The sequence below is a fragment of the Oncorhynchus gorbuscha genome, linkage group LG15 (assembly GCF_021184085.1).
Source record: "Oncorhynchus gorbuscha isolate QuinsamMale2020 ecotype Even-year linkage group LG15, OgorEven_v1.0, whole genome shotgun sequence".
Lineage (NCBI taxonomy): Eukaryota > Metazoa > Chordata > Actinopteri > Salmoniformes > Salmonidae > Oncorhynchus > Oncorhynchus gorbuscha.
The window spans coordinates 13,467,708-13,493,354 of NC_060187.1; the positions used below are offsets into that span (position 1 = coordinate 13,467,708).

Here is a 25,647-nt window from a genome sequence, read left to right on the forward strand (position 1 = left end):
ATAGTTTGCAAGCCCTGCCACATCCGACGAGAGTCAGAGCCTGCGTAGTATGATTCAATCTTAGTTTTGACGCTTTGCCTGTTTGATGGCTTATTGGCGGTCGTAGCAGGACTTCTTATAAGTGCCCGGATTAGTGTCCCACTCCTTGAAAGCGGTAGCTCTCTCACTAACTTTACCTCACCATCTTCACACAGTCTAGATGCTCGCCGACGTAGTCTAATCATGACGCCACTTTGCCTCTTCTTTGCTGCTGCTTCCTCTATCGAGTCCTGTGGATCGGACCTGGTACGGGGTAAGCAAAACTTCCAGAGCTGTCGACTTGTTGTAGTAAAATCTTAATCCAAATCGAGGTTAATGACTGCTGTTCTGATGTCCAGAAGCTGTTTTCGGACATTAGAAACAATGCCGGAAACATTTTTTTATAAAAAAACATCCAAAATAATGGTCAGGAGCCTGTAATACGGCAGCTATCCACTGCAGCACCATCTTTGTTTTTAGGTTTGTTATGGGCAGCAGGTAGCCTAGCAGTTAGAGCGTTGACCCAGTAACCAAAAGGTTACTGGTTCGTACACCCTCGCTGACAAGGTATAAATCTGTCGATGTGCTGTTGAGCAAGGCACTTAACCCTAATTTGCTCCAGAGACGCCGTACTACTATGGCTGACCCTGTAAAACAACACATTGATTCAACCAGTTTGTGCCCAGTGGGATACTAATATCTGCACAGATACTAATATCTGCACAGTATGGTGATGATTATGCAGTATAACCCTATGGTGTACAGGTGACACTGTAGATTCACAGCCTGGAGTAAATGTATGGCTATAAATCCGGACAGTTTGTAATGATAATATTATACACAGATTATTTGTTACAACAGAATAGTTTACAGGTGACACTAGACTTGTACCTGTATGTCCCCTCTCTGTCTCTACTGTGTTTATACCTGCAGGGGTCAGGAAGAGACTGTGACCTGAGACACAGACACAGCACTCAGTCCCCGCAGTCTGTTCATCTGTCACCTGGGTGAGAGTCACCTGTCCCTGTCCTGGCCACACCCAGTCCACCCTGAGGGCATCAGAGTATTCATCCTCACTCTGACACAGCAGTACAAGTCACCCTGTACTGGTATACCTGATCACAGACACCATCACTCACTCACCAATCAGAGACTCGATTCACACACACGCCCACAGTTACCTGTTCTGAACACCTGGATCCCTTGTTTCTTTCTAAAGGATCCTCTGCAGTACTGAAGAGAACCCTGGTCTGCCGGAGAACCATCTCTCTGGGACCTAAAAGACACCACACTGGTAGCAGTCATCTTCTGAGTCTAACTCTTTGAGGCACACAGGTCGTCTCTACAACGCAGGTGGGTTTCATATGTTAAGATCACTGTAGAAAGATACAATACTGTGTTGCTGTTGGTGAGCCTGTTAAATCTGTGACTGACTACTTTGGTCTCTCTCTGTTTGTGTTCAACAAGCTTTTGATCACCAGGATGCATTGTTGGCACAATCATTTCACAGCGAGTGATTTTAAATGGCGGGAGAGGGACCAGAATGTATTCATTTTAGAAGCTCATTGAGTGTGTGAGTGGGAGAGAGAGGTAGGGAGAAGTAAGCAGCGGAATCATTTATGTTCTCTTTATTACAGATTAAAATGGCATGCTTCACATTCTTCAAATTTATGATGGTCTTGTTCAACTTGCTGATCCTTGTGAGTATGTTTCCCTTTTGATTGCAGTCATGCACACGGGGGGGCAAGCGAGGGCAGGGGGGCAAGCGAGGGCAGAGTAATTGCATTTGTTAATTTATTGCATTAAATCTTTATCCTTTGTGAATGAAACAACAAAGAATGGCTTTTAATGCATAGAAAAGTATTTTCTCTCGTTGTCCCGCAATACCATTAACTCAACAACATACCAACGATGTTACACAAATACCACAAATCACTGGGCGGAAGCTAAAATTAAACTCTTAAGTCTCTCTCTCTCTGTCTCTCTCTCAGCAGTTCTCATGTCATTAACTTTAAACTCTCTAATTTTGCTACTTACGTTTTCCGCCTAGCGTTTACAACTAATGATGTTTGTGAAATGGAGGGGGACTTTGGCGTTGGTAAGCTGAATTTTCATTACACCTCGCTTCTCCCGTTTAAATGACCGTTGAAGTCAAGTCCTTTTCTACTGGGTTTTCATTAGTGCCTGAGCCAAGTTATTTATAAAGCTACACCATACAATATGATACACTATCATGTCTTAATAAAGTCATGTTATGCTTATCTGGATCTGGGAAGGACAGTTAGATGCAGTCTTTTGACAAGGTCATAATGCTCTATCCCAGTGCCTGTTCACACCATTCCATTTATTCCACATTTTGCTGTGGTACAGCATGAATTTAAAATGGATTATGTTGAGATTTTGTGCAACTGATCTAACGACAAAGTATAATTTTGTTTGTAGAATTTTTTACAAATTAATACAAAATTAAAAGATGAAATGTCTTGAGTCAAATATTCAACCCCTTTGTTATGGCAAGCCTAAATAAGTTTTTGCTCAACAAATTTGCTCAACAAATTGCATTGTAAATTGCATGGACTCATTCTGTGTTCAATAAAATGTTTTAAATTATTTTAGAATGACTACCTCATCTCTGTACCCCATGCATACAATTATCTGTAAGGTCCCTCAATAGAGTAGTGCATTTCAAGCACAGATTCAACCACAAAGACCAGGGTGGTTTTTCAATGCCTCACAAAGAACGGCACCGATTGGTAGATGTGTAAAAAAATAAAAATAATAAAGCAGACGCTGAGTATCCCTTTGAATATGGTGAAGTTATTAATTAGGCTTTGGATGGTGTATCAATACACCCAGTCACTACAAAGATGCAGACGTCCTTCCTAACTCAGTTGCCGGAGAGAAAGGAAATTGCTCAGGGATTTCACCATGAGGCCAATGGTGATTTTAAATCAGTTACAGAGTTTAATGGTTGTGATATGAGAAGACTGAGCATGGTTCAACAACATTGTTGTTGGCACCCCCCACAGCAACCCGCCCAAGCCCCCACCATTTCTCCTTCACCCATATCTAGATAGCTGATGTTCTGAAAGAGCTGCAAAATCTGGACCCTGACAAATCAGCCGGGCTAGACAATCTGGACCCTCTCTTTCTAAAATGATCTGCCAAAATTGTTGCAACCCCTATTACTAGCCTGTTCAATCTCTCTTTCGTTTCGTCTGGGATTCCCAAAGATTGGAAAGCTGCCGAGGTCATCCCCCTCTTCAAAGGGGGAGACACTCTAGAACCGAACTGCTACAGACCTATATCTATCCTACCCTGCATCTCTAAGGTCTTCGAAAGCCAAGTTAACAAACAGATTACTGACCATTTTAAATCACATCGTACCTTCTCCGCTATGCAATCTGGTTTCCGTGCTGGTCATGGGTGCACCTCAGCCATGCTCAAGGTCGTTAACGATATCATAACCGCCATCGATAAGAGACATTACTGTGCAGCTGTATTCATCGACCTGGCCAAGGCTTTCGACTCTGTCAATCACCTCATTCTTATTGGCAGACTTAACAGCCTTGGTTTCTCAAATGATTGCCTCGCCTGGTTCACCAACTACTCTGATAGAGCTCAATGTGTCAAATCGGAGGGCCTGTTGTCCGGACCTCTGGCAGTCTCCATGGGGGTGCCACAGGGTTCAATTCTCGGACCGACTCTCTTCTCTGTATACATCAATGATGTCGCTCTTGCTGCTGGTGATTCTCTGTTCCACCTCTACGCAGACGACACCATTCTGTATATTTCTGGCCCTTCTTTGGACACTTTGTTAACTAACCTCCAGACGAGCTTCAATGCCATACAACACTCCTTCTGTTGTCTCCAACTGCTCTTAAATGCAAATAAAACTAAATGCATGCTATTCAACCGATCATTGCCCGCACCTGCCCGCCCATCCAGCATCACTACTCCGGACGGCTCTGACTTAGAATACGTGGATAACTACAAATACCTAGGTGTCTGGTTAGACTGTAAACTCTCCTTCCAGACTCACATTAAGCATCTCCAATCAAAAATTAAATCTAGAATCGGCTTCCTATTTTGCAACAAAGCTTCCTTCACTCATGCTGCCAAACATACCCTCGTAAAACTGACCATCATACCGATCCTCGACTTCGGCAATGTCATCTATAAAATATCCTCCAACACTCTACTCAGCAAACTGGATGTAGTCTATCACAGTGCCATCTGTTTTGCCACCAAAGCCCCATACACTACCCACCACTGCAACCTATACGCTCTCGTTGGCTGGCCCTCGCTTCATACTCGTCGCCAAACCCACTGGCTACAGGTTATCTACAAGTCTCTGCTAGGTAAAGCCCCGCCCTATCTCAGCTCGCTGGTCACCATAGCAGCACCCACTCGTAGCACTCGCTCCAGCAGGTATATCTCACTGGTCACCCCAAAACCAATTCCTCCTTTCGTCACCTTTCCTTCCAGTTCTCTGCTGCCACTGACTGGAACGAACTGTAAAAATCACTGAAGCTGAAGAATCCCATCTCCCTCACTAGCTTTAAGAACCAGCTGTCAGAGCAGCTCACAGATCACTGCACTTGTTCATAGCCCATCTGTTCACAGCCCATCTATCTACCTCATCCCCATACTGTATTTATTTATTTTGCTCCTTTTGCACCACCGTATCTCTACTTGCATATCCATCTTTTGTACATCTACCATTCCAGTGTTTAATTGCCATACTGTAATTACTTCGCCACCATGGCCTATTTATTGGCACCTAATTTGCACTCACTGTATATAGACTTTGTTTTCTTTTGTTCTACTGTATGTTTTGTTCATTCCATGTGTAACTCTGTGTTGTTGTATGTGTTGTTGTATGTTGTTGTATGTGTCAAACTGCTATGCTTTATCTTTATCTTTATCTTAAAACAAAACCCATGCATCCTGTTTGCAACAAGGCACTGAAGTAATACTGGGGATATGGTGTGGATCCTTATAAAATACAAACACAAAATACAAATACTGCAGCAACAAAAAATCCAAGAAATGTACTTTTTGTCCTGGATAGAAAGCGTTATGTTTTGGGACAATCCAACACAACACATCACTTCGTACCACTCTTCATATAAGGGATAAATAAAACCTCTAGGGAGGTTTTCAGGATAAAGAAATGAAATAGACCTGTAAGCACAGGCAAAATCCTAGAGGAAAACCCAGTCCAGTCTGTTTCCCATCAGACATCTGGGAGAAGAATTCACCTTTCAGCAGGACAATGACCTAAAACACAAGGCCATATCTATATGGGAGTTGCTTACCAAGACAACATTGAGTGGCCTAGTTACAGTTTTGACATGTATCGGCTTAAAGATCTATGGCAAGTCCTGAAAATGGCTGTCTAGCAATGATCAACCACCACATTGACAGAGCTTGAATCATTTTTCAATAATACATGAGCAAATATTGTACAATCCAGGTGTGCAAAGCTCTTAGAGACTCACCCAGAAAGACACACAGCTGTAATCACCGCCAAAGGAGCTTTACAAAGTTTTGACTCGAGGGTGTAAATACTTATTATGTAAAATAGATTTTTTTCCGTATTTTATTTTCAATAAATTTACAAAAATGGTTAAAAATATTTTGGGGTATTATGTGTAGATGGGTGAGAAAATAAAAATATTGAATCCATTTTGAATTCAGGCTGTAACACAACCAGTGACGATTTTAGAATGTACATCTTGGTGGAGCAAACTCCACTAATTTTTGTGGGATGCATGCCAGTAAAGACCCTACACGACACAACACTAAACAATATATTAATGGCACTATAACAGTGGCAAACGGTGCCCACAAACTGTTCAGGCCTACATATAGCTGTCCTACAACAGAGTCCCAAAAGCAGTCCCAACACCTTACCACTGCTACACCTGGCTATCAGAGGAGGCAGCGAAGCAGTTCATTCAGCCTCATTTACTGCCTTTTTAAAAAACATTGCTGATATGGCTGACTTGCTTAAACGTGGTTTCAACTGACACTTGAGATGTACAAACTATGGCACAAGGGGACGACAAGCGGATATTTTGTATTTAGACAATAATGTGTGAGCTAGGACAGACATTGTGAATATAACTATTTGTTCAGCACTTTGAAATGTATAGCAACAGAATTCAGAACATGGGCTGTTCTTACAGTGTTCTCTCTGTACACCAAATCAGAACCATAGGATATAAAGAGAGCATATGAGCAGACAATGAAAGCTCTAACAATATTCAATGATTACATTTCTCTAAAACAGGCTGTAGGCTACATGTGCACCACCAAGTCAGAACAGTCGGCGAAATGATGAGGAGAAAAGGGAACAAATGATTAGGGTGAGGCACATGGGCTACCAACATCTTACTACACAACAGACACTTATTATGACTTTCTTAGCTACAGTATACACATCTCCCTGGCATATTACATCATTTATGCAGCAGCATACAAGACATTTTGGACTCTCCTGATTGTGCTGTGCTCACTTGAACAGGAAGGTGGTCCTTCATGGGCCAATTTTGTCATCAAACTTTGTCATCAAAGTCTGGCATTCTCTGGATTTATGGTGCTTTCAAGACAACTGGGAATTTGGAAAATCAGGTTGAATCATGATGACGTCAGTGATCTTCAGGTTGGAGCTTTAGCAAGAAGCCCAAGTTCCCGACATGGATTAAAAAGGATTTGCCACTAGATTGTTGACTTGATTCATGATGATGGCTGTTAGCTTGCTGGCTACGATTTTGAAAGTCCAATCAAAGCTACTGTAGATATAATGTGATTTGACATCATTGTATCTGTGGCCAATGACCTTGAGCCTTCATGGATGGGCTAATGTAACTATATGGCAGCACCCAAGGGGGTTGCTTTTTGAGCTCTACCCTTAGATTTGGCGGTGACGTAGTGTCACCATGAGTGACAGAACACTGAGCCAATCACGATGCAACAAGAGAACATTTTCAACCCCAACGCTCTGTATTTTCTGCTGGCAGCCCCACCACCATAGAGAGCACTGAGCTAGGCTGAAACACCTGCATTTTGGAGCTGCCTAACTCAAGAAAGCAAAAAAGAGGCCATAATTGTATGAAGGCTTTATTGACTCAAGTAATATTATAATAATTATAATTTTTACATTGTTTGCAAACTGATATGTGACACGTATTAATGCCAAAATATCATGGAAAACAAAAGAAGAAAATGGTATACTTATATACAGCACCAGGCAAAAGTTTGGACACACCTACTTTTGTATTTGAGATTCTTCAGAGTAGCCACCCTTTGCCTTGATGACAGCTTTGCACACTTTTGGCATTCTCTCAACCAGCTTCAGCTGGAATGCATTTCCAACAGTATTCATTCACCCCTCCCCCTCTCCAGAGGCCTATATGGCTCTGTTCGGAAGTCTCCTATTCAATCCCTCCAGCCCTAATATCTTTCATTTGTCCCTTCCATGTTGTACTCACCTATCCCATTTACCCAGTTGACCTCTAGTCCTAACCTGATTTCTATGTGATCTATGACAGGTCTCATGGTGTCTGACAGGGCATCCCAGGCAGGTGGCATTCCATCTACCGCATTAGCCTGCAAAAAAATAAAAGAGAAAGCAAACCACAATTAGATCAGGCAGAGGGAAAACGCTGCCAGACAAGGAGTTAGGGGGAATATGGTTGTCGTATCACATTTACCAAGCAGGGCGTTCATCACTGAGAACAGGTGGAGGAAGAAATAAAAGACAAGATACCCTGAGGAGAAAGGAGAGGGGGAAGAGGGGAGGAGAGGAGAGGAATACAGGGGGAAATTATTCTCATGTGGAAGACATCAGGGCTGATGGGGAGGATGGTGGCAGGCAGACAGACTGGCAGGCCTAGTTTCATGTGCAGCTGACAGAAAGCAGAAGGCCTCCTGTATATGACTGACATAGCTCTGATTGGAGACGACAGACAATATCAGGTTTCAGATGCTTTCTGTTCTGTGGAGAGGAGACAAGGAATAGCATAGTCTGACATCCACCCACTCTCTCACCGATCTGACCTACAGAGAAAGAAAGAGAGAGCGAGAGAGAGAGAGCGAGAGAGAGAGAGAGAGAGAGAGAGAGAGAGAGAGAGAGAGAGAGAGAGAGAGAGAGAGGGAGAGCGAGAGAGAGGGAGAGCGAGAGAGAGGGAGAGCGAGAGAGAGAGCGAGCGAGAGAGAGAGAGAGAGAGAGAGAGAGAGAGAGAGAGAGAGAGAGAGAGAGAGAGAGAGAGAGAGAGAGAGAGCGAGAGAGAGAGAGAGAGAGAGAGAGCGAGCGAGAACGAGAGCGAGAGAGAGAGAGAGAGCGAGAGAGACAGAGAGAGACAGACAGAGAGAGACAGAGAGAGACAGAGAGAGACAGAGAGAGACAGAGAGAGACAGAGAGAGAGAGAGGATCCAACGGTAAAGCAAAACATTAGATCTGTCAGACCAGGCGTTTGGTATATTCAGTTCAGTATAGTGCCTTCAGAAAGTATTCACACCCCTTGACTATTTCCCACATTTTGTTGTGATACAGTCTGAATGTAAAATGTATTAAATTGAGATGTATTGACACTGGCCTACATACAACACCCCATCATTTCAAAGTGGAATTATGTTTTTAGAAATGTTTACAAATAAATCAAAAATGAAAATCTTAAATGTCTTCAGTCAATAAGTATTCAACCTCTGTGTTATGGTGAGCCTAAATAGTTGCAAGCCTAAATAAGTAAAATAGTAAAAATGTGCTTAACAAGTCATGTAATAAGTTCTATGGACTCACTCTGAGTGCAATAATAGTCTTTAACATGATTTTTGAATGATGACCTCGTCTCTGTACCCCACACATTCAATTATCTGTAAAGTCCCTCTGTCAAGAAGTGAATTTCAAACACAGATTCAACCACAAAGACCAGGGAGGTTTTGCAATGCCTCCCATTGCCCCATATTGATTCCATTACGTGAATCAATGTGTGAAGTAGGTATCTACATTTGTACATAAAATAACATTTGTTGAGAGCTAGAACAGAGTTCCAGATTATACCTAAAGAGCTAGAGTTGGTTCTCCAGCAGTCCTATGACATCATCAGGCAGAGCCGAGTAGAAATATAACGTTCTCCTCCTCGCCAATCAGAAAATAGATAGATACCTCCTGATGATCCCTCCATTACATGATAATCCAGATATAATTCCATGGTTGACTTCTGCGTGTCACACAGAGAGAACAGGTCAAGATGATCACTAAGTGGATCCCTGCCTATTGAGCTGTCTGGTATTGGTGGAGAGAGAAAAGGGGTCATGGGGAAAGGGCAGTGTTTCCTTTAGGAAAGGTAACAAGAGGCCAAGTTCTCTTCGGCTGGTATATAACAGAAGCCTCGGGCTGACAAGATAAACTAATCTTCCGCTCTCCCTGACCCCCTCTTAACCTTTTGACTGCAGTGGGCTAAATCAGGGTCACACAGAGTGGTTCTTGGGAGTCTTAAACAAATCTACACCTCACATACATTGTTATGGACTTAACAAAATAAGACACCTGTACCATGTCAGATACATTGTGCTGTTTGTTCGTCATTACACTGGATGTTCGTCATTATTTAAAATAAAATAAAATAAAATACAATTATATATATATATATATATATATTAATTATGAAATGATGAAGAATATGAATAACATTCCACCCATGAGGCCAAAGGGGCTTTAGGTCATTGACACCAGGAAAGAGCTACACAGCAGATGATGTGGTGGTGTCGTACAGAGGTAGGATAGGCTAGTGACACAACACACTTATTACCTCATGAAAGAGCTGTTGACCTAGTGGATAAAACTGCTAAATCAAGTGGTGTTTTAGTTCAGCAACAATGTCTTTGTTCTCTAATAAAAGTAAATGTGAAATTCAGTTCAGTCCCAAAACAAGGCAAGAAACCCCCCCCCCCAAAAAAAAAGCTACAAAATACAGATAATCCAGCCGCATGAAATGAAATAAGGATTGATTTTACAAGGTCAGTTGTAGACCCTAGCAATAGCCTTCCAAACTTTGGTCCTTAGAGAAAACTTCTCTCGACAATCAATACAAAATCCTTTAAACAAGTCTTTAAGAATGTTATAATTTGTATAGAGTGAGAAAACTAGGCTTTTAAACTATAAACAGTGTGTGTGTGTGTGTGTGTGTGTGTGTGTGTGTGTGTGTGTGTGTGTGTGTGTGTGTGTGTGTGTGTGTGTGTGTGTGTGTGTGTGTGTGTGTGTGTGTGTGTGTGTGTGTGTGTGTGTGTGTGTGTGTGTGTGTGTGTGTGTGTGTGTGTGTGTGTGTGTGTGTGTGTGTTTCCAGCTGGGGGGTCTGACCCTGCTGGGTGTGGGGATTTGGGTGCGTGTGGATAAGGGTTTGTTCCTACAGGTGTTGAGTCCCTTCTCCACCCTCGACACGCAGTTTGTCAATGTGTGCTTCTTCTGCATCGCTATTGGAGGAGTGCTGGTTCTACTGGGTGTACTGGGCTGCTGTGGAGCCCACAAGGGGAGCAAGTGTCTGCTGCTACTGGTAGGTACAGTCCAGAGTACAGGCCCACTGTTGAAGACAGCCAAGTAACTTACACTAACTGCTATGCTGAACACAGCCAATTAACATACACTAACTGCTATGCTAAACACAGCCAATTAACATACACTAACTGCTATGCTGAACACAGCCAATTAACATACACTAACTGCTATGCTGAACACAGCCAATTAACATACACTAACTGCTATGCTGAACACAGCCAATTAACATACACTAACTGCTATGCTGAACACAGCCAATTAACATACACTAACTGCTATGCTGAACACAGCTAATTAACATACACTAACTGCTATGCTGAACACAGCCAATTAACTTACTCTAACTGCTACGTCAACATAACTCCAAAACCATAATGTACATTATTAACTATATCTGCAGTATATCATTCATGACCGTATTATAGACTTAACATACCCACTTCTCCACACTTGCAATGAATCTATATACACAGTTCACAAAACAAGGTACCCTATTCATGATGGACTATCTTTCTCCAGTGTAGAGTCCTGAAGAGGGGGCGTTAATGTTCATTAACACTGTGGCTAACTACCCCACGAGTCCATTTAATGAATAATGAGTAGCACAGCTCGGACATTTTCCCCATAAGCACCATCACATACTAAGTCGTTCATTACTCAGACGTATAGATTCTAATGGATAGTAATCCATGTAGGATACATTACTGTTTACAGCTCACAGCCAGGAGAAGATGCTTATCGCTTGGTTCAGCGTTCACATTAAACCACTTCCCTGTTCTCCTTTGTCTAATCAACGGTTAGCTGTCCTTTATCGAAGGGCCTTTACAATAACATGACTGGACAAAGACTGATTACGAAGCCCTAAGGAGTGTAGGAGTTGTGGTTGGATAGGGGTTGTTTAGTTGTTGTGGTTGGATAGGGGTTGTTTAGTTGTTGTGGTTGGATAAGGGTTGTTTAGTTGTTGTTTAGTTGTTGTGGTTGGATAGGGGTTGTTTAGTTGTTGTGGTTGGATAGGGGTTGTTTAGTTGTTGTGGTTGGACAGGGGTTGTTCAGTTGTTGTGGTTGGATAGGGGTTGTTTAGTTGTTGTGGTTGGATAGGGGTTGTTTAGTTGTTGTGGTTGTTTAGTTGTTGTTTAGTTGTTGTGGTTGGATAGGGGTTGTTTAGTTGTTGTTTAGTTGTTGTGGTTGGATAGGGGTTGTTTAGTTGTTGTTTAGTTGTTGTGGTTGGATAGGGGTTGTTTAGTTGTTGTGGTTGGATAGGGGTTGTTTAGTTGTTGTGGTTGGACAGGGGTTGTTCAGTTGTTGTGGTTGGATAGGGGTTGTTTAGTTGTTGTGGTTGGATAGGGGTTGTTTAGTTGTTGTGGTTGGACAGGGGTTTTTAGTTGTTGTGGTTGGATAGGGGTTGTTTAGTTGTTGTGGTTGGATAGGGGTTGTTTAGTTGTTGTTTAGTTGTTGTGGTTGGATAGAGGTTGTTTAGTTGTTGTGGTTGGATAGGGGTTGTTTCGTTGTTGTGGTTGGATAGGGGTTGTTTAGTTGTTGTGGTTGGATAGGGGTTGTTTAGTTGTTGGGGTTGTTTAGTTGTTGTTTAGTTGTTGTGGTTGGATAGGGGTTGTTTAGTTGTTGTGGTTGGATAGGGGTTGTTTAGTTGTTGTGGTTGGACAGGGGTTGTTTAGTTGTTGTGGTTGGATAGGGGTTGTTTAGTTGTTGTGGTTGGATAGGGGTTGTTTAGTTGTTGTGGTTGGATAGGGGTTGTTTAGTTGTTGTGGTTGGATAGGGGTTGTTTCGTTGTTGTGGTTGGATAGGGGTTGTTTCGTTGTTGTGGTTGGATAGGGGTTGTTTAGTTGTTGTTTAGTTGTTGTGGTTGGATAGGGGTTGTTTAGTTGTTGTTTAGTTGTTGTGGTTGGATAGGGGTTGTTTAGTTGTTGTTTAGTTGTTGTGGTTGGATAGGGGTTGTTTAGTTGTTGTTTAGTTGTTGTGGTTGGATAGGGGTTGTTTAGTTGTTGTGGTTGGACAGGGGTTGTTCAGTTGTTGTGGTTGGATAGGGGTTGTTTAGTTGTTGTGGTTGGATAGGGGTTGTTTAGTTGTTGTGGTTGGACAGGGGTTTTTTAGTTGTTGTGGTTGGATAGGGGTTGTTTAGTTGTTGTGGTTGGATAGGGGTTGTTTAGTTGTTGTTTAGTTGTTGTGGTTGGATAGGGGTTGTTTAGTTGTTGTGGTTGGATAGGGGTTGTTTAGTTGTTGTGGTTGGACAGGGGTTGTTCAGTTGTTGTGGTTGGATAGGGGTTGTTTAGTTGTTGTGGTTGGATAGGGGTTGTTTAGTTGTTGTGGTTGTTTAGTTGTTGTTTAGTTGTTGTGGTTGGATAGGGGTTGTTTAGTTGTTGTTTAGTTGTTGTGGTTGGATAGGGGTTGTTTAGTTGTTGTTTAGTTGTTGTGGTTGGATAGGGGTTGTTTAGTTGTTGTGGTTGGATAGGGGTTGTTTAGTTGTTGTGGTTGGACAGGGGTTGTTCAGTTGTTGTGGTTGGATAGGGGTTGTTTAGTTGTTGTGGTTGGATAGGGGTTGTTTAGTTGTTGTGGTTGGACAGGGTTTTTTTAGTTGTTGTGGTTGGATAGGGGTTGTTTAGTTGTTGTGGTTGGATAGGGGTTGTTTAGTTGTTGTTTAGTTGTTGTGGTTGGATAGAGGTTGTTTAGTTGTTGTGGTTGGATAGGGGTTGTTTCGTTGTTGTGGTTGGATAGGGGTTGTTTAGTTGTTGTGGTTGGATAGGGGTTGTTTAGTTGTTGGGGTTGTTTAGTTGTTGTTTAGTTGTTGTGGTTGGATAGGGGTTGTTTAGTTGTTGTGGTTGGATAGGGGTTGTTTAGTTGTTGTGGTTGGACAGGGGTTGTTTAGTTGTTGTGGTTGGATAGGGGTTGTTTAGTTGTTGTGGTTGGATAGGGGTTGTTTAGTTGTTGTGGTTGGATAGGGGTTGTTTAGTTGTTGTGGTTGGATAGGGGTTGTTTCGTTGTTGTGGTTGGATAGGGGTTGTTTCGTTGTTGTGGTTGGATAGGGGTTGTTTAGTTGTTGTTTAGTTGTTGTGGTTGGATAGGGGTTGTTTAGTTGTTGTTTAGTTGTTGTGGTTGGATAGGGGTTGTTTAGTTGTTGTTTAGTTGTTGTGGTTGGATAGGGGTTGTTTAGTTGTTGTTTAGTTGTTGTGGTTGGATAGGGGTTGTTTAGTTGTTGTGGTTGGACAGGGGTTGTTCAGTTGTTGTGGTTGGATAGGGGTTGTTTAGTTGTTGTGGTTGGATAGGGGTTGTTTAGTTGTTGTGGTTGGACAGGGGTTTTTTAGTTGTTGTGGTTGGATAGGGGTTGTTTAGTTGTTGTGGTTGGATAGGGGTTGTTTAGTTGTTGTTTAGTTGTTGTGGTTGGATAGAGGTTGTTTAGTTGTTGTGGTTGGATAGGGGTTGTTTCGTTGTTGTGGTTGGATAGGGGTTGTTTAGTTGTTGTGGTTGGATAGGGGTTGTTTAGTTGTTGTGGTTGGACAGGGGTTGTTTAGTTGTTGTGGTTGGATAGGGGTTGTTTAGTTGTTGTGGTTGGATAGGGGTTGTTTAGTTGTTGTGGTTGGATAGGGGTTGTTTAGTTGTTGTGGTTAGATAGGGGTTGTTTAGTTGTTGTGGTTGGATAGGGCTTGTTTAGTTGTTGTTTAGTTGTTGTGGTTGGATAGGGGTTGTTTAGTTGTTGTGGTTGGACAGGGGTTGTTTCGTTGTTGTGGTTGGATAGGGGTTGTTTAGTTGTTGTGGTTGGATAGGGGTTGTTTAGTTGTTGTGGTTGGATAGGGGTTGTTTCGTTGTTGTGGTTGGATAGGGGTTGTTTAGTTGTTGTGGTTGGATAGGGGTTGTTTAGTTGTTGTGGTTGGATAGGGGTTGTTTAGTTGTTGTGGTTGGATAGGGGTTGTTTAGTTGTTGTGGTTGGATAGGGGTTGTTTCGTTGTTGTGGTTGGATAGGGGTTGTTTAGTTGTTGGGGTTGTTTAGTTGTTGTTTAGTTGTTGTGGTTCGATAGGGGTTGTTTAGTTGTTGTGGTTGGATAGGGGTTGTTTAGTTGTTGTTTAGTTGTTGTGGTTGGATAGGGGTTGTTTAGTTGTTGTGGTTGGATAGGGGTTGTTTCGTTGTTGTGGTTGGATAGGGGTTGTTTAGTTGTTGTGGTTGGATAGGGATTGTTTAGTTGTTGTGGTTGGACAGGGGTTGTTTAGTTGTTGTGGTTGGATAGGGGTTGTTTAATTGTTGTGGTTGGACAGGGGTTGTTTATTTGTTGGGGTTGTTTAGTTGTTGTTTAGTTGTTGTGGTTGGATAGGGGTTGTTTAGTTGTTGTGGTTGGACAGGGGTTGTTTAGTTGTTGTGGTTGGATAGGGGTTGTTTAGTTGTTGTTTAGTTGTTGTGGTTGGATAGAGGTTGTTTAGTTGTTGTGGTTGGATAGGGGTTGTTTCGTTGTTGTGGTTGGATAGGGGTTGTTTAGTTGTTGTGGTTGGATAGGGGTTGTTTAGTTGTTGTGGTTGGACAGGGGTTGTTTAGTTGTTGTGGTTGGATAGGGGTTGTTTAGTTGTTGTGGTTAGATAGGGGTTGTTTAGTTGTTGTGGTTGGACAGGGGTTGTTTAGTTGTTGGGGTTGTTTAGTTGTTGTTTAGTTGTTGTGGTTGGATAGGGGTTGTTTAGTTGTTGTGGTTGGATAGGGGTTGTTTAGTTGTTGTTTAGTTGTTGTGGTTGGATAGGGGTTGTTTAGTTGTTGTGGTTGGATAGGGGTTGTTTAGTTGTTGTGGTTGGATAGGGGTTGTTTAGTTGTTGGGGTTGGACAGGGGTTGTTTAGTTGTTGGGGTTGGACAGGGGTTGTTTAGTTGTTGTGGTTGGACAGGGGTTGTTTAGTTGTTGTGGTTGGATAGGGGTTGTTTAATTGTTGTGGTTGGACAGGGGTTGTTTAATTGTTGTGGTTGGACAGGGGTTGTTTATTTGTTGTGGTTGGATAGGGGTTGTTTAGTTGTTGTGGTTGGATAGGGGTTGTTTCGTTGTTGTGGTTGGATAGGGGTTGTTTAGTTGTTGTGGTTGGATAGGGATTGTTTAGTTGTTGTGGTTGGACAGGGGTTGTTTAGTTGTTGTGGTTGGATAGGGGTTGTTTAATTGTTGTGGTTGGACAGGGGTTGTTTAATTGTTGTGGTTGGACAGGGGTTGTTTATTTGTTGGGGTTGTTTAGTTGTTGTTTAGTTGTTGTGGTTGGATAGGGGTTGTTTAGTTGTTGTGGTTGGACAGGGGTTGTTTAGTTGTTGGGGTTGTTTAGTTGTTGTTTAGTTGTTGTGGTTGGATAGGGGTTGTTTAGTTGTTGGGGTTGGATAGGGGTTGTTTCGTTGTTGTGGTTGGATAGGGGTTGTTTAGTTGTTGTGGTTGGATAGGGGTTGTTTAGTTGTTGTGGTTGGACAGGGGTTGTTTAGTTGTTGTGGTTGGATAGGGGTTGTTTAGTTGTTGTGGTTGGATAGGGGTTGTTTAGTTGTTGTGGTTGGACAGGGGTTGTTTAGTTGTTGTGGTTGGATAGGGGTTGTTTAGTTGTTGTGGTTGGACAGGGGTTGTTTAGTTGTTGTGGTTGGATAGGGGTTGTTTAGTTGTTGTGGTTGGATAGGGGTTGTTTAGCTGTTGTGGTTGGATAGGGGTTGTTTAGTTGTTGTGGTTGGATAGGGGTTGTTTAGTTGTTGTGGTTGGATAGGGGTTGTTTAGTTGTTGTGGTTGGATAGGGGTTGTTTAGTTGTTGTGGTTGGATAGGGTTTGTTTAGTTGTTGCAGTTGTATTGTATTTTTGTGTTGTGTTGTGGTATGGTGTAGTGGTTGGTTTGCGAACTTATGGTTGTGTAATGGTTGTGTTTGTGAACTTGTGGTTGTGTTATGGTTGTTTTGTGAACTTGTGGTTGTGTAATGGTTGTGTTTGTGAACGTGTGGTTGTGTAATGGTTGTGTTTGTGAACGTGTGGTTGTGTAATGGTTGTGTTTGTGAACTTGTGGTTGTGTTATAGCTGTGTTGTTTTGTGAACTTGTGGTTGTGTTATGGTTGTTTTGTGAACTTGTGGTTGTGTTATAGCTGTGTTATTTTGTGAACTTGTGGTTGTGTTATAGCTGTGTTGTTTTGTGAACTTGTGGTTGTGTTATAGCTGTGTTGTTTTGTGAACTTGTGGTTGTGTTATAGCTGTGTTATTTTGTGAACTTGTGGTTGTGTTATAGCTGTGTTATTTTGTGAACTTGTGGTTGTGTTATAGCTGTGTTATTTTGTGAACTTGTGGTTGTGTTATTTTGTGAACTTGTGGTTGTGTTATAGCTGTGTTATTTTGTGAACTTGTGGTTGTGTTATAGCTGTGTTGTTTTGTGAACTTGTGGTTGTGTTATAGCTGTGTTATTTTGTGAACTTGTGGTTGTGTTATAGCTGTGTTATTTTGTGAACTTGTGGTTGTGTTATAGCTGTGTTATTTTGTGAACTTGTGGTTGTGTTATAGCTGTGTTATTTGTGAACTTGTGGTTGTGTTATAGCTGTGTTATTTTGTGAACTTGTGGTTGTGTTATAGCTGTGTTATTTTGTGAACTTGTGGTTGTGTTATAGCTGTGTTATTTTGTGAACTTGTGGTTGTGTTATAGCTGTGTTATTGTGTGAACTTGTGGTTGTGTTATTTTGTGAATTTGTGGTTGTGTTATAGCTGTGTTATTTTGTGAACTTGTGGTTGTGTTATAGCTGTGTTGTTTTGTGAACTTGTGGTTGTGTTATAGCTGTGTTATTTTGTGAACTTGTGGTTGTGTTATAGCTGTGTTATTTTGTGAACTTGTGGTTGTGTTATAGCTGTGTTATTTTGTGAACTTGTGGTTGTGTTATAGCTGTGTTATTTTGTGAACTTGTGGTTGTGTTATAGCTGTGTTATTTTGTGAACTTGTGGTTGTGTTATAGCTGTGTTATTTTGTGAACTTGTGGTTGTGTTATAGCTGTGTTATTTTGTGAACTTGTGGTTGTGTTATAGCTGTGTTATTTTGTGAACTTGTGGTTGTGTTATTTTGTGAACTTGTGGTTGTGTTATAGCTGTGTTGTTTTGTGAACTTGTGGTTGTGTTATAGCTGTGTTATTTTGTGAACTTGTGGTTGTGTTATAGCTGTGTTGTTTTGTGAACTTGTGGTTGTGTTATAGCTGTGTTGTTTTGTGAACTTGTGGTTGTGTTATAGCTGTGTTATTTTGTGAACTTGTGGTTGTGTTATAGCTGTGTTATTTTGTGAACTTGTGGTTGTGTTATAGCTGTGTTATTTTGTGAACTTGTGGTTGTGTTATAGCTGTGTTATTTTGTGAACTTGTGGTTGTGTTTTAGCTGTGTTATTTTGTGAACTTGTGGTTGTGTTATAGCTGTGTTATTTTGTGAACTTGTGGTTGTGTTATTTTGTGAACTTGTGGTTGTGTTATAGCTGTGTTATTTTGTGAACTTGTGGTTGTGTTATAGCTGTGTTGTTTTGTGAACTTGTGGTTGTGTTATAGCTGTGTTATTTTGTGAACTTGTGGTTGTGTTATAGCTGTGTTGTTTTGTGAACTTGTGGTTGTGTTATAGCTGTGTTATTTTGTGAACTTGTGGTTGTGTTATAGCTGTGTTATTTTGTGAACTTGTGGTTGTGTTATGGTTGTGGTTGTGGTTGAGGTTGTGTTATGGTTGTGGTTGTGGTTGTGTTATGGTTGTGGTTGAGGTTGCAGTCAGCTCCTCTAATCTAAAGCCAAGTTCTTTTTCTTTGTCTTGTTCTACTAAGTTTTTCTCCATCATCCTGATTATTTTCATCGCTGAAGTGGCAGCCGGAACGGTGGCCCTCGCCTACTCTTCATTTGTAAGTCTCCCTCACTCTCTCCACCTCTGACTCGAAACTCCCTCCCTCTCTCTTTCTCTCTCTCTCTTTGTATCATCTCTCCTTAAGTCTCTCTATCCCTCCCCCTCCTCCCTCTCTTGCTCCAGCTTTCACTCCCATTCTCGATTTTTATCTCCATGTAAATTTTCCTTCATAGCCCGGCCATCATTGAATTACTGGGCTTTATGTCCACTTCAGTCCATTTGACCCTTTAATGACTCCCAGATTGCCTGGGGCTATGTGCGACGCCTCTCACTTTGAGCAATTTATTACTTTGGAATATTGAAGTTAAAGCATTTTATATGCAAAACAGACTATTTACATATATAGGTCCGGCTCCTGCTCTTTCTCCAGTCCCATTCAGTAAAATACTAGTGGGACACCCTGTCCTTTCAGACGGTAAATCATTGGAAATGAATCATTTTATTTAACGAAATTCTCTCCTGCAAATCAAAAATGTGTTTATCTGTTCTGCATTTAGGTCTCTGGATATACCATTATTCTCAAATCTGGAGCATTTTTTTAAATTCCATCGGCCTATTTCCTGTGGGATCATGGCACTTCCTTTCTCTTTCAAATTCAATTTTGGCCCCATGTTGTCTATGTATATTTAAAAAACAGTATAGGAATGCTCCAGACTTATTCAAGAGATTTATTCAAGAAATGCGTTGTTTCATCCCACATGTCCAAGCAGGAATGCAAAATAAAGATATTTTGATGCAAAACACGTAAACCAGTGATTGGCATGAATTTTGGGTTGACAATTAGGCTGCTGTTGCTATAAATGTACTGTCAAAATAGGGTTCCAGAATTTCTGTTTATTCTGTTCTGTAGAGATACATTTTCTTACATCTTTTTGAGAACAAACAGGCTATCATATACTGTAGGCGAATTCACTTGGGGCTAATCACTGAGGAAGGGGAAACGGGAAAACAAAACCACAACAGTAGCCTACTTATTTTTCCAGCCAATCCGGTCTCATGGATTAGACGTAACACAGCACAGCCAGCTTTGTGCAAATGTGTTGTTCTCTTCCTCCCCTTCTCTTCATCTAGTCTACTCGGGGGGCACAGAGAGAAACAGGGGCAGCAGGGAAAACACCTTGATGCAGGAATCAGGATGTTACCGTTTGATCAAATCATGGTTTTAGCTGCTCCAAAAATAGAATGTTTTGAGTAAAGTGACCAGCTAAAATTTGTAACTCGCACCGATGTGACCACATCCAAGCGTGTAACTGTAATTTCCACCTGTCCAATGTCTACCAGCTCACGTTTGTTCCCTTGTTTTAGGCCAAGAGCTTATTTGACTTGTTATATACCTTACTTAATTTGACAGCATTATTTGAAGGGATTTGTGGATTACTTGTAAGTAAAACAGGGAAGCGGATCATGATGAGATGTTTAAGATGTTACACGTGGGCCCGTCAGACTTTAAGCACAGCAGCGCAGTTGACTTGGAATTTCAATTAGCATTATGGGTAATAGGCCTAGTCATTCTATGACAGCATCATCTCCCGTAGTAACGGTGTCATTCCAAACACAAAAACCTGGAAAATAATCGTGAAAGTTACTCAAAAGTCCTAATTTCTATTTTTATAAATCTGATTTAAACCTATCCCTAACCGTAACCACACTGCTAACCTTTTGCCTATCCCTAACCGTAACCACACTGCTAACCCTTTGCCTATCCCTAACCGTAACCACACTGCTAACCTTTTGCCTAACCCTAACCGTAACCACACTGCTAACCTTTTGCCTATCCCTAACCTTAACCACACTGCTAACCCTTTGCCTATCCCTAACATTAACCACACTAATAACCTTTTGCCTAACCCTAACCGTAACCACACTGCTAACCTTTTGCCTAACCCTAACCTTAACCACACTGCTAACCTTTTGCCTATCCCTAACCTTAACCACACTGCTAACCCTTTGCCTATCCCTAACCGTAACCACACTGCTAACCCTTTGCCTATCCCTAACCGTAACCACACTGCTAACCCTTTGCCTATCCCTAACCGTAACCACACTGCTAACCTTTTGCCTAACCCTAACCTTAACCACACTGCTAACCTTTTGCCTATCCCTAACCGTAACCACACTGCTAACCTTTTGCCTAACCCTAACCGTAACCACACTGCTAACCTTTTGCCTATCCCTAACCGTAACCACACTGCTAACCTTTTGCCTAACCCTAACCTTAACCACACTGCTAACCCTTTGCCTATCCAAACCGTAACCACACTGCTAACCCTTTGCCTATCCCTAACCGTAACCACACTGCTAACCCTTTGCCTATCCCTAACCGTAACCACACTGCTAACCCTTTGCCTATCCCTAACCGTAACCACACTGCTAACCCTTTGCCTATCCCTAACCGTAACCATACTGCTAACCCTTTGCCTATCCCTAACATTAACCACACTAATAACCTTTTGCCTAACCCTAACCGTAACCACACTGCTAACCTTTTGCCTATCCCTAACATTAACCACACTAATAACCTTTTGCCTAACTCTAACCTTAACCACACTGCTAACCTTTTGCCTATCCCTAACCTTAACCACACTGCTAACCCTTTGCCTATCCCTAACATTAACCACACTGCTAACCCTTTGCCTATCCCTAACCTTAACCACACTGCTAACCCTTTGCCTATCCCTAACCTTAACCACACTGCTAACCTTTTGCCTATCCCTAACATTAACCACACTGCTAACCCTTTGCCTATCCCTAACCGTAACCACACTGCTAACCCTTTGCCTATCCCTAACATTAACCACACTGCTAACCTTTTGCCTATCCCTAACCGTAACCACACTGCTAACCTTTTGCCTATCCCTAACCGTAACCACACTAATAACCTTTTGCCTAACTCTAACCTTAACCACACTGCTAACCATTTGCCTAACCCTAACCTTAACCACACTGCTAACCTTTTGCCTAACCCTATCCTTAACCACACTGCTAACCTTTTGCCTAACCTTAACCACACTGCTAACCTTTTGCCTAACCCTAACCTAAACCACATTGCTAACCTTTTGCCTAACCCTAACCTTAACCACACTGCTAACCTTTTGTCTAACCTTAACCACACTGCTAACCTTTTCCCTAACCTTAACCACACTGCTAACCTTTTGCCTAACCTTAACCACACTGCTAACCTTTTCCCTAACCTTAACCACACTGCTAACCTTTTCCGTAACCTTAACCACATTGCTAACCTTTTGCCTAACCCTAACCTTAAATTTGGACCAAAAAAACCCAAAACAATATACAATATATTTTGACTTTGTGACTGTGGTAACTAGTGAAAACTTCAGCATCTCTGATAATAATAATATAATATATGCCATTTAGCAGACGCTTTTATCCAAAGCGACTTACAGTCATGTGTGCATACATTCTACGTATGGGTGGTCCCGGGGATCGAACCCACTACCCTGGCGTTACAAGCGCCATGCTCTACCAACTGAGCCTATCTGTGTGTGTGTGTGTGTGTGTGTGTGTGTGTGTGTGTGTGTGTGTGTGTGTGTGTGTGTGTGTGTGTGTGTGTGTGTGTGTGTGTGTGTGTGTGCGTGCGTGCGTGCGTGCGTGCGTGCGTGCGTGCGTGCGTGCGTGCGTGCGTGTGTGCATGTGTGTTGGTGGGTCTTTGTCGAGGGCCAGAAGAGATCCTAGGCGTGTATTATAGATTCTCATTGTTACTTAATTAGATATGCTTATAGTGAATCTACTGTGCTGTTTTTTTAGCATTAATCCTATTAATTCAGGACCTAGACAAAGAACAGCGCCATTTCGATAATGTATTTGGCAGTCTCCGAGCATCTGCCCATCCCCGGCTTTTGATGACACAGTATCATTGCAATAATTAATATGGATTGGGTAGGAATATACATAGCCATCCATGAACATAATAATTCTCCGAAATATACCCCTGAAACAATGGAATGGGCAATACATATAGGGTGTTGATCTATTTCCTACTTCTTTATCTACCACATAAATCTCCTTTTCCCCATCGGGCCTACGCCCTAATCTAACCAAAAGGCCATGACCCGGTGGAATCTCAATAACTCTGATTTAATAACCAATTTTAGGGAGCGTTATGCAAGCGTTATATGACCGCTTTATAGTTCTTCTAAAAGCCATTCAGAGGAGACACGTGACGCTTATATGATGGATAAAACCAACACGGCTAGTTACTTCAGGGCCTTAATAACAGATCGATTATAACAGAGAGGTTGTTTCTGTCGGTAAGAGCTACTCTGCTATAGAGCTTCCTCTGTTTTTTATAATTAAATCATGTCAGATAATTAACACTTTTTCATGATTTATATTTATATTTAAAGAGATATTGTATATGGAAGGGTAGCCTTCCACAAGCTTCCCACAATAAGCTGGGTGAATTTTGGCCCACTCCTGACAGCTGGTGTAACTGAGTCAGGTTTGTAGGCCTCCTTGCTTGCACATGCTTTTCCAGTTCAGCCCACACATTTTCTATAGGATTGAGGTCAGGGCTTTGTGAGGGCCACTCCAATAGCTTGACTTTGTTGTCCTTAAGCCATTTTGCCACAACTTTGGAAGTATGCTTGGGGTAATTGTCCATTTGGAAGACCCATTTGCGACCAAGCTTTAACTTCCTGACTGATGTCTTGAGATATTGCTTCAATATATCCACATAATTTTCCTTCCTCATGAAGCCATCTAGTTTGTGAAGTGTACCGGTCCCTCCTGCAGCAAAGCACCACCACAACATTATGCTGCCACCCCCGTGCTTCACGGTTGGGATAGTGTTCTTCGGCTTGCAAGCCTCCCCCTTTTTCCTCCAAACATAACGATGGTCATTATGGCCAAACAGTTACATTTTTGTTTCATCAGACCAGACGACATTTCTCCAAAAAGTATGATCTTTGTCCCCATGTGCAGTTGCAAACCATAGTCTGGTGGTTTTGCAGGAGTGGCTTCTTCCTTGCTGAGCGGCCTTTCAGGTTATGTCGATATAGGACTATTTTTACCGTGGAGGGGTACTTTTGTACCTGTTTCCCTCAGATTCTTCACACAGTCATTTGCTGTTGTACTAGGATTGACTTGCACTTTTTGTACCAAAGTACATTAATCTATAGGAGACAGAACGCTTCTCCTTCCTGAGCGGTATGACGGCTGCGTGGTCCCATGGTATTTATACTTGCATACTATTGTTTGTACAGATGAACACGGTACCTTCAGGCATTTGGAAAATTCTCCCAAGGATGAACAAGCCTTGTGGAGATCTACAATTGTTTTTCTGAGGTCTTGGCTGATTTCTTTTGATTTTACCATGATGTCAAGCAAAGAGGCACTGAGTTTGAAGGTAGGCCTTGAAATACATCCACAGGTACACCTCCAATTGTCTCAAATGATGTCAATTAGCCTATCAGAAGCTTCTAAAGCCACGATGACATTTTCTGGAATTTTCCAAGCTGTTTAATGGCACAGTCAACTGTAATGTTAACTTCTGACCCACTGGAATTGTGATACAGTGAATTATAAGTGAAATAATCTGTCTGTAAACAATTGTTGGACAAATTACTTGTGTCACGCACAACGTAGATGTCCTAACCGACTTGCCAAAACTATAGTTTGTTAACAAGAAATGTGTGGAGTGGTTGAAAAATGACTTTTAATGACTCCAACCTAAGTGTATTTAAACTTCCGATTTCAACTGTATATATACAGTACCAGTCAAAAGTTTGCACACACCTACTCATTCAAGGGTTTTTCTTTATTTTTTACTATTTTCTACATTGTAAAATAATAGTGAAGACATCAACACTGTGAAATAACATGTGGAATCATGTAGTAACCAAAGTGTTAAACAAATCAAAATAGATTTTAGATTCTGGCCTCCACAGTCACCCGACCTCAACCCAATTGTGATGGTTTCGGATGAGTTGGACCACAGGGTGAAGGAAAAGCAGCCAACAAGTGCTCAGCATATGTGGGAACTCCTTCAAGACTGTTGGAAAAGCATTCCAGGTGAAGCTGGTTGAGAGAATGCCAAGAGTGTGCAAAGCTGTCATCAAGACAAAGGGTGGCTACTTTGAAGAATCTAAAATATATATGGATTTGTTTAACGCTTTTTTGGTTGCTACATTATTCCACATGTGTTATTTCATAGTTTTGAGGTCTTCAATATTATTCTACAATGTAGAAGATGGATTAATAACACTCAATGGCATATAGCCTAATATCCTCCACAACTCTCCTCTCCTTGCACAGTTTAGTTGATACAGTCGGTACGTTATCCTCTCCTGGCTCAGAGCCCAGTGTGTTGGTTGTTTAGGCCTTTTCCCTGTCCACAGTGTATGTGTGAGTGTGTGTGTGTGTGTGTGTGTGTGTATGTGTGCATGTGAGTGTGTGTGAGGGAATGCAGTGTAGCGAGGGGCACGCAGGGCAGGCAACCAGGCAGGCAGAGTGACAGTGATGAATTAGCTAGCTGGTAATAACCCCTCTGATCTGAGCCCCTCTTCCCGCTTCTTGGGGGGCACTTTTAATTGTAGCATGTCTCCACGTCACCTTAGGCTACTCTCTCCCTACTCCGTGAACACACACACACACACACACACACTCGCTCCCTTGAGTCTTTGTGTGACTGTATGCCAAGGGCTTATTAATCAAAATGGAAAAAACGAGGACACACAGAGTGGAAGGGAGGTAGGGAGGTAGAGAGGTAAAGAGAGGGAGGTAGGGAGGTAGGGAGGTAAAGAGAGGGAGGGAGGTAGAGAGTGGGAGGGAGGTAAAGAGATTGAGGGAGGTAGAGAGTGGGAGGGAGGTAGGGAGGTAGAGAGGTAAAGAGATTGAGGGAGGTAGAGAGTGGGAGGGAGGTAGGGAGGTAGAGAGGTACAGAGATTGAGGGAGGTAGAGAGTGGGAGGGAGGTAGAGAGTGGGAGGGAAGTAGGGAGGTAGAGAGGTAAAGAGATTGAGGGAGGTAGAGAGTGGGAGGGAGGGAGGGAGGGAGGTAGAGAGGAAAAGAGAGGGAGGGAGGTAGAGAGTGGGAGTGGGGAGAGAGGGAGGTAGAGAGAGAAGGGGGAGAGAGACGGAGAGAGAGGGAGGGGGTAGAGAGAGGGAGGGAGGGAGGTAGGTAGGAAGGTAGAGAAATAAAGAGAGGGAGGGAGGAATGGAGGTAGGGAGGTAGAGAGGGAGAGAGAGGGAGGGAGGTAGAGAGT

General features: G+C 42.2%; 1 protein-coding gene across 1 annotated transcript in view; it reads left to right on the forward strand.

Moving 5' to 3' along the window:
• Positions 1 to 222: 222 nt before the first annotated feature.
• LOC123996465 (tetraspanin-1) overlaps positions 223 to 25,647 on the forward strand; it is a 29,420-nt gene continuing 3,995 nt past the window's right edge. Inside the window, exons 1-3 of the mRNA XM_046299835.1 lie at positions 223 to 285; positions 10,374 to 10,580; positions 18,351 to 18,425. Of these exons, the coding sequence (XP_046155791.1) occupies positions 223 to 285; positions 10,374 to 10,580; positions 18,351 to 18,425 (345 nt within the window). The remainder of the gene's footprint in view (positions 286 to 10,373; positions 10,581 to 18,350; positions 18,426 to 25,647) is intronic.